Genomic DNA, 10,734 nt, shown 5'->3' with positions numbered 1-10,734 from the left:
ATTTGACCCCAGTCCTCTTTCCTGCCATGGCGGGGGGTCGGACTTGATCTTCTACTCAGGTCCCTTCCGACCCTAGAAACTATGAGACAGCTGCCCAATGCCACGCACAGCTCAGTCCAGATCACGTCCTCCCCAGGCACAGACTGAGACCTGTGCAGCCAAGGGAGAGCACCTGCGTGCCGTTCCCATAGCCCGTGCCATCCCTAAGCTGCCTGTAGAGAGTGGCCCAGCCAGAGATATTAGTTATTCCCCCGAACGAAGCCCTGCCATCTGCGCAGTACTGTTGCTGCAGGGGCAGAGTAGAAGAGCCTGGCTGGAGGCCGCATCTCCCATCTGGGGCTAGTGTGACCAGCAAGAGGGGTGCCGAGGGGTCCCAGGTAGCAGGGGCCAAAGCCTGTTGTGCAGCACTGTGCGTTTTAACACTAGTCTGTCCCAAGCCTTGTGCACTCACCAGCAAAAGAGCCAGGCAACCCTTCTGCTGCAGCGGTAGCTGAAGTCCTTGCCTAGGGCAGGCGTGTGCCAGGCCGTGCCTCGGCTGGTGCTCAGCACCGCACCGTACGGACCCCGGGGCATTTCTAATGGCAGGAGTGGCTTGCCACCCATCTCCTTCTCCGCTGGTCTTTAAAAGCCCCCCACCCAGCTACGCCAGACAATCAGCAGAAGCCGTCCCCTTTCTGTCGGCCGAGAGCAGCCTGCAGGGCATCTCCTTTTCCAGCCCTTGGGATCTTACACAAAGGGCAGGTTGAGTCCAAGTAGCAGCAAGAGGGCTGTGAGGTCCCCGCTGCGTTTTGGCCCTTCTGGGCCAGCCCAAGCTGGGAGCTGAGATTTAGTGACAGGCCCCAGATTTATCTGTGTAAGGAAAAAACAAGGGGAAGAGTAAAAATGACAGGCCAGGTCCAGCCTCACATTAGAGGAAGATACTGCCGCTAGCCTGTTGACAAACCCCCAACTTTTGGCTCGTGAGGTTTTGCCAACAGTTTCATAAGGAAGATACCTCTCCTCCAAACTAACCTGTCCGTGAAAAATGTCAGGCGTTGCTGGCAACAGGCACGAGGAAAATTCCAACCCAGCAGCGAGGCTAGGGGAAACCGGGGGGTCTTTGCATCCCCCCAGATCAGCCAGGACTGCGTGTCTAGAGCAGCTGGACATTTAACCTAAATGAGGTCCTGTCTGGAGGGGTGGGGAAGACCCAGAAGTGCGGGGTAAGGTAATAGCTGATCCGCTACCGGATCTGTTAGTGTTGGGAGTGATGGGAGACAAGTGTTTGGGCACAGAAACGCCCTTGCTCAGGTCTGGGACGGAATGAGCTTTCCCCTTGAAGCCCATTTTATTAATGACAGTTGAAATTGGAAGTGATGGTCGGTGACAACTCCTGAGCACTTTGCCTGGCTCCCGCCGGCTTCCCGTCCCAAGGCACCGCTTCTGGACAAGCAGCTGGAGGGAAGAGCGGTTACTCTCCTGGTACCTAACAGTGCGATGAAGATGACCTTAACCACAGCCAAAGCACCTCAGGCTGCCTTCCCACCAATGACCAGAAGCGACAACCTTTGACCACGTCTCCCCATGGACAGAACCGTGCCTTCGTCTGATTTAGGAGGAAAGTGGGTTTGTAACAGCAAAATCCCCAACAGACACAACCACCCCTGCAGCCTGTCCACCTTGGGAAGAAAGGCTGTGCAGCCCAACAAAACAGTGATCAACCGGGAGCTGCAGTCACGCCCGACTGCAAGGGACTCGTCGGTGCGGCGAACGGGCATCTTGCTGACTCCAGGAAGACCCTCCTCGCCCTTGAAATCTACTCCCACGATAGCAGATGAGGGAGCCCTAGCAGACCCACCACATACAGCCGTGGTGCCCTCAACAGCGAGCGACCAGGATTCACAGAAACCTTCAAACCACTTGTTATGCAAAGAGCTGGTTTTCTACAAGACACAGAAGACCTCCACAAGACCAGGAAACCTCCCAGACGTACCAAGAAAGCCGGGATTTACAGATGGGCCTCCACTCCCAGTGCACCCGTTCTGCTGAATGTGCTCGCCTTCATCCAACCATGACACTTTGGCCCACATCTTTGAATGGAAACCCTGCACCAACCCCCAGCTACCACTGACTGCACACCCCTGCATTTCCTATGCTGCCCTCGACTGGACGGAAGAAGAGATCTAGTGATTCCAGCTGATGCTCAATGAGCCTGTCCTGACCCATAAAGCCACCTGAATCCACGGTGCTTCAACATGTCTACCATAAACTGCACCGCGGGCCCTCGTGGAAAGTGTGTGGGTGCAGCTAAACCCCCCCCAAGAACAAGCTCCCAGGAAGGGGACATGGCGATTCTGTCCATGGTGGGACAGCACATCCCACAGCAGCCACACCTCCATCTCCTACCTCCAGTCCTTGTCCTCCAAGGAAACCTGCACAATGCCTTTGGAAATGAGTCTGGGAGCAGAAATGCTCATTGGCCGTGGACGTGAGACAGACGATGGTTGTGCGGTTTGTTAAGACTTCCCCGCTCCTTCCTTCGAGGTCACCGTGCTCCACAGCCGTGTCAGAGCTCTGTAAATGAACAGGACCAAAGGGGGATGAAGGGTGTCTGCTGTAGCAACCTGTAACTGCTCTGATCGCTTAAATCAGAAGCAGGCAGCACGTTACTGCCTCCCCGGAGAGACGCAATGAACACCACAGGGCTGAAGTTGAGCTCAGGCCGAGCTGCTGCTTTCCCAGACCGGAGCAAGGGCCCGTGCATATCCCAGGCACGCGTTGCATCTCTCCCAACAGTAAAATTGATCCAATAACAGATGTTACCTCCCCTCACAAGTCTTGCTGGAGACTCGCCTTCTCCCAATGAGACCTGCAGAAAACGCCTGCAGGCTGGCGTGGACAATCGACCCATACCACAGGACCAGCTAAACCCAGATGGGCGGTCCACATAGGTACCAAACTACGTTGCGTTCGCCAGGGGATGGGAGGGTCTGACAACACGGCCTGCTGAGGCTGGGGGTAGCCCTCCCTCCCCGTGTCCACACAGCTCGAGCCCCAGAGGTGAACTGGAAGCTGTTCCTCTGCTCCCAGCAGTGTTAATGATTCGCCATATACTTGAATGTATTAGCGTATTTATTTTTTACATGTGCATTTGCTAATGTCATTTTAATGGGGAGTTTCCAACCCAGAAGGTACTTCGGTTTTTGTTTTTTACTGAGGTGGTGGGGGAGGGAACAAAAGCAAGCTGCCAAATGAAGTAATATATAGAAATCACACCACGGGGGTGGGGAGGAGTTGTGCTTAATAAATATTTGTGGTTCAAGCTTCTTCAGGGTTGCTCTTGTGTTTTGGCCCCTCTCAGGTTCACGGGCCTCAGTCTGCTGGGCTGGAGTAAGTGCCTTGGCCAGGCTGCGGGGAGCCTGGGGCCAGCTTTGGGGCCAGCTTTGGGGCCAGTGGGACCCAGGGAAAGCAAAGCTGAGGCCCTAAGGAAAGCTCTGGCAAATGCTGGGCAGCTGCTTAAGAGGACACGTTGGCCCTTGCCTGACTCTAAGCCTCTGCCTGCCAGTGCAGGTCTCAGGGAAACAGTTCTTGCCTCCAAGGGGTCAGTGAAGGCTGTCGAGAGAAGTCTCATTCCCAGGGGCAGACGAGCTGGAAGAGCCCCAGGGGCAGAGAAGCAGCCCATGACCCTGCTTGAGTCCCCCAGGGAGCCTGGGTCCTTGATGGAGCACGCTGCTCTTGCAGCGTCACTACCCGTCAGTGCAGACAGGAGCAGCAAGCAGTGGCAGCGATCAGCATCTGGCCCATGCTGCCGACAGCTGTTTGGAGTGGGGCACGGATTGCATCCCCAGCTCTCCATGCCGAACAATGCTTCTGACACAGAGATGCTGCAGGATCTCTTTCTGCCCTCGCTGACTTGGGCACCCAGCGCTCCTGGGGGAGCCGGGCTGTCTGGCAAGTGATGCTGGACAGCAGGTCTCAGGTCAGGGCACAGCTGGACTCCGCAGCCTGGTGTACTCGGGGCGGGGGGTGCGTGCAAGGGATCTGGGTGCAGACGTCACAAGCTCGAGACTCAGCAGCGAAGGAGCCGGGGGCCTGTGCCCTTCAGGGAGCCTCTCGCCTCGCTGTCCCTCATCGTTAGGGAGAGCAGGTGGTGTTTGCGTGTGGTGCCGAGGGAAGTGTCCCTGCCCCGGCCTGCGGGTCACGTGGAGCAGGGGCTGGCCATGTGCACCACTGCTAACAGGCGTGGGAGGGGGGCTGAGATCCCCAGTGATGGGGCAATCCGTTGGGACCAAAGCAGCAGGAATCTGTCTAACCAGGCAGGACAAGGCTGGGGCATACTAGGCAGCCAGCCCAGGCACCGGGCCTTGCACTGCAGCCCCCCCCCCCATTGCATACAGCCACATGACCCTTTGCAGGGGCTTGGTGCACGCCATGCAAGGCACAGACCACCAGGTCTGGGCTGAGGTCCCAAAGGAGCTGGCTGGTTGATCCGTGGGGGCCAAGGAGCTCCACCCCACCCTTGGGAAAGCTGGCAGAGAACAGCCTAGGTCCAGCAAAAGCCAGCCAGCCCACACCATGGTGCAGGAGGCAGGGCACCAAGGACTCAGCCCTGCCTGGAGCTGCTGCCCTGGGGGCAGGGACCAGGCCTCAGCCTCAGCAGATACAAATGCAGAGGTCTGGCTAGGTTGCGATGATAGTGCCACAAGGGCTGCTAGATCCCACTCCCTGTCTGTCGTCCCCGAGGACTGACAGCTGCCAAGAGCCCTGGGTGCAGGAGGGAGCCTTGCTTGCCAGGGGAGAGCAGGGTGGGCAGGCCTGATGCACTGCCTAGCTGGCTGGGGCAAGCTGTGCTGGATGCAAGGTGCTTCAGATGTACAACTCTCCCAGGACCCAGCCAACAGCCCCCAGGTTTGCCCAGCTCATGCTGACACTCGCTCACCTGCTGCACTCACCAGGACACGTCCTCCCCAGAGGGGCTGGTCATGCTTCTTCCTCCCAGCAGGCTCCTGGGAGGCTGCAGTGCCTCCTCCTTCAGTAGCACTTCTGCTCCCTGTGTCTGCTGGCCAGGTCGTCCCATCCTGGAGCAGGGTCTGGGGGCAGCCCAGGGCCAGCTTAGGCTGCACTTCAAATACCTGTGGAGGTGGGAGAGAAGGCATTTGTCAGGTGCTGGAGCCAGGGACACCGGGCAGCTGCGGAGACAGGTGCCCCTTGCAGCCTGGCAGAGGCTCAGCTCCTCCCTGGAGCACTGCTGCACCACTGGACTGACTCTCTCCGTCCACCCTGCTCTGTGCTTCATGGCCCTCAGGAAGAGCAGCACTCGGGAGGTGCCATCTCCTGCAGCAAAGCAGCCAGGGCTGCTCCATATGCCCTGCACAGCTGCTCCCTAACTGCCCCGTGTCATCCAGCTGCAGCCAGGCAGCAGGACACGACTGCCCAGGGCGAGCACTCGCTGTTGAGCTAGAAGGGGGCCTTGAAGCTGCAGCCAGGTAGGCTTAGGGCTTCTCCTGGACCCCCAAGACCTTGCGCCCATCACTTGGCTGAGCCTGGCATTCCCATTGTGTCCTGGGCTGGCGACATCCATGGATGCGGAAAGCGCCCCTGGGAGACTGGGTCAAATCCCCAGCTGGGGACAATGGGAACATCATGCTTGGATGCCCACCTACACCAGACTGCCCCCATTATCTGGGCTCCGGGAGGGAAAGAGCCAGGGAGGCCCAGGAAGCGTTTGCAACAGCAGCCGGCGCGGTGGACCTGTGGCCGCCCCTCCAGTGCTGCGTGGGCCCAATCCAACACAGAGCCAGCGGCCCGGACATGCAGTGTGGCACTGAGGAAGGGTGTCACTGACTGTTACAGCAAGGGCAGGCAAGAGCAGAGATGGAGGGACAGGACTCCCGGCTCTATCCCCGGCTGGGAAAGGCTGGGTAATGCACTGGGCTGGGGCTCAGGAGAGTGGCCGACTGTTGGACGACTCCAGGTGTCCCTGGCCAAGTCCAGACCCACGTGCTGGACAGGAAGGACTGTTTCTTGGCTGTGCCTAGCCAAGGGGATCCCGAGCTACTACACTGCTCCTGAACTGGATCACCCCTGTGCCTGTGTGTGGAGGCAGGGTGCTGGGAGGCATGGACACGGGCAGTAACTGAGCAGGGAGCCTGTTCCCCAGCATGGCATGCGCTGGGACCACCACCCGGGCCCCAGAAGAAGTCCAGCAGGCAGCACTACCCAGGTTGCTAACACCCCATCTCCCTGCCCTGGTAGCCATCTCCTCTCTGCCTCCCCCAGAAAGGGCAAGACCCCCTGCAGTGCACGCCTTCCCCAGCTGCCAGTGCTGTCCCCAGCTCCCATCCCTTGCACTGGAAAGACTAACTTTCCTGGCTAGTGCCTGCGCTCTTCATTTGCATGACCCCAAAACACCCCGAGCAGTTCTGGTGCAGGAGGAGAAGATGCAGAGAAGGGCGACAAGGCTGTGGGGAGGGGCGTCCAGATGAGGAGAGGCGAAGCAAGCCAGGCCTGGTCCCGCTTGAAGTGGGGACAGGAGAAGGGCTCAGAAAATACTAAATGGCAAAGAGGGATTTATTAGCGACTGCCTGCCCTAGACGAGGAGGGGTCACCACAAGGAACAGTTTAAAAGAATGTCCTTGTGTTCCTTCACCCCATGGGAGCATCTGCAATGCTGCTGTGGGACATAGGAGATCAGGCAAGACAGACCTAGGGTCTGACCCAGTCCATGCCAGTCTTATCACAGAGCTGGAAAGGATCCTCCACGCTTCCCCGCCCCCGGAGGTCCCATCTAGTCCAAACCCCTGCCTAAGGCAGGGTCATCCCTAACCAAACCATCCCATACAACCATCATGTAAACTTCTCATCAAACTACCCTCAACCCTGACACAACACAGACCGAACACCCAAACCTGGCACAGGAAAAGCAGGGGAGCCTCGGCCACCACCGTCCTGCTTCTCTTCTGTGTTAGCGATGTTCTTTGCAAAGCACTCAGAGCACTGCAGGCCCCAACATGCACGACGCTGCAGCCTCCTGCTGGACATCTCCATGTTTGCCATGTGAATCCTTCTGCAAAACCTCCGTGCTAACTGTGCAGTGGCCCTGGGAGGACGTTGAGGCACCTGATTGGGAAACAGGGCTTTAGATGAACCAGCTGCAAGCCCTTAATGCTCCAGGCACCAGCCCCTCCCTGTTCCCTGCTTGTCTCACTGCTGAAATTAGCTTTATCCTTGCAGCTGTGAATGTACCTACTGCTCCAAACTACACCCATGGTCCCATAGAAGGTGTCACTAGAAAAAAAACCAAACCCTTCCCCTCCTGTATCCCCTGGAGCACAAGCTAGCACCTGCACAGACACACTTTCCTTCCCTGCACCCTGACTCTAGGGCACAATGGATTTGGGAAGGGTGGCATATCTAAGAAAACAAATAAAACAGCCTTGATCAAACCAGCTCCATGTTTGGGAGCAGTTATGCAGGCTTTCATGCACAAAATGCTCTTTCTTAGGTCTGAGACAGGTAGAGACAGCATCTTTTTTTTTTTTTTCCCCTCCCCAGAGAGGAAGAGAAGGGCTTTGTGTGTGTGAAAACCTGTCTAACATCACTCCCAAATATTGCTGGTTTAATAAAAGATATTACTAAACAAACCCGGCTTCTCATACAAGACTATGGTCCTACAACACGTAATTGAGGCTGCACTTTATATGGCCCCTCCAGCCCTGTGATCTTCAGCCTTTTTCATTTAAATGCACACCCTTACTAGCAGGCATTGAGCATAGCTCCAGAGGAGGAGCTATAAATCTACTGCCTGGAAGGTAGCAGCCACCCAGCTTGTGACTTACCCTTGAGCTGGTTCCCCTGGCCAGGGGCAGATAGAGAACGGAGGAGGAGGAGGAAGAAGCAGGGTGTCCAATCCAGGTCCTGCAGCATCCTGCATTCCTCCTGCCAACCCTCCTTGTAGGACTGCAGCCAGACACTGAATAAGCCAAGCTGTTGGGTTGCAGTTTGCCCACAAGAAAGCACGTCGCACAGCATACAGACACACATGCACCTCAGGAAGTAATTCAGCAAAGAAAGCAAAGCAAGAGCGGCAGGAGGCATGCTTCCCTACAGCAGGATCACTTTGGTTTGCAAGCACAAACAGTTAAGGGCCCAGACACAGCTGGGGGAAGAATCAGGCCCTTTGCAGGCATTTCTGCACATGTACAGCACCTGTGGCACTAGCCCTACCATGTGCCTGGGTGCAGATGGTGGTAAGGACTGCACAGCATCATAGAGTTAACAGATTTTAGGGTCGGAAGGGACCTATTAGATCAAGTCCGACCCCCTGCTCTGGGCAGGAAAGAGTGCTGGGTTCAGATGATGGTGATTTACCTTCTGGGCGTACCCATATTAGCAAAGAACTAGGCTTGGAAAGAGCAGCACAAGAAGCCTGCAGAGGAAATAAATCTGGTTTTAAAATCAATCGTGTGTAACAAGGAGGGTCTCAAGTCCTGTACAAACATGTGGCTGATCTCGGGTTAAACAGCCCAGCGCCAAGTTAAGAAATCAAGCGGAGGACAAGGCTTTTGTGCGGCTGAATTTATTTACAAGAACCATGGACGTCTGTAAAGCACAACGCGGCGCTGCAGTCTCTCTATCCCCAGGGACATCCCGGGGATCATGTCAGGTCCCTGCCTCCGGACTCAGGGGAGCCTCCCCCACCGTCTCCCTCTGGGGGGTGGCTTTGGGGCACTGTGTCCGGTGTGTTCTCCAGGAGCAGCTCCAAGGCGTCCTCACCGACAACACGCCTCACCTTCTCCCCCTTGGCCGCGAGGATTTCCTCGATATTCCTTCGAGGCAAGGTAAAAACCAACAGTGACAAGGCAAGGCGGGCTAGGAGGCTACACCAAGATGCTTTGTTTTTACTTTCAATATGCGTTTCAAATTCTGAACACGAGCCCAACATTTGCCTCTCTGCTCAGCTATCTGGGAAGCTACATTCATCCTATGACAGTTCAATTTGGCAACTGCAATCATGAAGGGTGGGTACCCAGGTTGTAGCCCTAATGGACTAAGGAAAAAGCAATCGGGACTTGTGGTAGAGGTGATATCTTTTATTACACCAACTAGATTTTTGCAGAAGAAAAAGTTTCGAATTGCAAGCTTTTGGGCACAAACACCCCTTTTCAGGCGTGAATGACACCTGAATGCCTGACGCATGGAAGATATCAAATCGTAGCCAATTTTTTAAAATGAAATCTTCATGATGTCACAAGGAGGAAGCATCTTTGACCACCTGAAACCTGAGATCCTGCTCCTGCTGTTGTTCAAGGTCATTTGCATCATCCCAGATCCCCACAACAGAGCTCAGGGACACCTTACCAGCTATGAACTGCCTGCCCAGAGGAGGTTTCCATCTACTGACTCAGGGAAATCCTATGAAATATGAATTTGCATTTCTACACAGAAGGACTTTTACAGTCTTTTCTCTGATGCCTGACGAAGGGTGCTTGTGCCTGAAAGCTTGCAATTAAAGACCTTTTTTTTTTGGCAAAAGTCTAGTTGGTTTACTAAAAGATACCGTTTCTACCATGAAAGGTAGGAATTTTTAAGGGAGTTGGACACTGCTGAAATGCAACGGGATTTATTAAGTCCCTCATAGGAAACAAGAAGAGTCGCATCCAACCATCGGTCTGGGGCAGCACCTGCGATACAGCGTGCTTCCTCGCCGTCTTGGTGCCACATGCTGGGTCATGCTCAACTAACTGCAACCAATGTGGAGCAGAGAAGCCCCCCAGCAATAACCCTCCTCAAAACGAACCAGGTCAAGAGCATGCCAAAGCCATGACGAGCTCAACCAGGTTCGGATCAGCTGAAAGGCCTGGCTCGCTGCCCCCGGGCCTCCTACCTCTTCCCTTCCAAGTCTGTGAACCATCCCAGGTTATCCGCTATGATGTGGTGGTTCTGGCAGCCGGGGCATTTCACTATCACCACTCCCTTGTGATACGCTACTTTGGAGATGGTTTTCGCAGATCTCGTCTTGCAGACCTAGAGAGCAAGGAAGGAAGCTCAGCATCAAGGTGTTCACGAGGGTTTGGGGGTTTTTTTCTACGCAACTAAAGGCTGTGATTATTTAGCTGCAACGGGCTGGCTTCTCCAACTCGTGCACGTCAGTGCGATCGCATGAAGGTCCTGCACAAGCGGGTGCTCAGAAATACGCTGCCTACTTGCACTGGTCGAGCTCGGGGTGGTAGAAGAGCACGGGCCCAAACGCATCCGACTCTTGAGCCCAGTTGATCTCTGACTTTTGAGCCCGGCTGATCTTTCCCCCACTCCCCGCAAGAAGCATCGTTTGGAAACGCAGGGGTTCGCAGCTCGAGAGAGGCGTGAACCCGCTGCTGGAGTCCGACGCGCCCGGCTGATTCGGTTCCGACTTTGCTTGTGGTGTTAAATACCGAGGGGGTTTTAGGTGCATTTGGGGCAGGTTTTCAAGGCCTGCCCTTGGGAGAAAGCGGCCAAGGAGGCGAGTCTCCTCTCGAGGGGCAAGAAGCTGGGTACTGCCGGGCGGCGCCAGGTCCAGGCCGGGTGTCGGCGAGGCTTTCCCTCGGAGGGGCGGAACGGGAGGAAGCTCGTGGGCCGCTCTGCTCCGTCCCCTCCCGCACGCCGGGGCCAGGCAAGCGCCAACCCCCACCCCCACGCTGAGGGACCTCCTGGCACTGCCCCCCACACGTCCTCGCACGCACCTGGCACGTGTAAACCAGGCGGTAGCGGGCGGCG

General features: G+C 56.1%; 2 protein-coding genes across 2 annotated transcripts in view; both read right to left on the bottom strand.

The window, feature by feature from the left end:
- CARD9 (caspase recruitment domain family member 9) overlaps positions 1-10,734 on the bottom strand; it is a 26,709-nt gene that overhangs the window by 5,426 nt on the left and 10,549 nt on the right. The gene's annotated exons all lie outside the window — the stretch shown is intronic.
- DNLZ (DNL-type zinc finger) lies at positions 8,416-10,733 on the bottom strand (the record flags this gene model as incomplete). The annotated part of the gene is made up of 3 exons (XM_019541121.1): positions 8,416-8,807; positions 9,866-10,005; positions 10,701-10,733. Coding segments are annotated over 3 exons (345 nt in total), but the record flags the coding sequence as incomplete, so codon positions are not given.

The sequence above is a fragment of the Crocodylus porosus genome, unplaced genomic scaffold (genome assembly GCF_001723895.1).
Source record: "Crocodylus porosus isolate Cpor-Errol unplaced genomic scaffold, CroPor_comp1, whole genome shotgun sequence".
Taxonomy (NCBI): domain Eukaryota; kingdom Metazoa; phylum Chordata; order Crocodylia; family Crocodylidae; genus Crocodylus; species Crocodylus porosus.
This window is presented reverse-complemented; position numbering and strand designations above follow the sequence as displayed.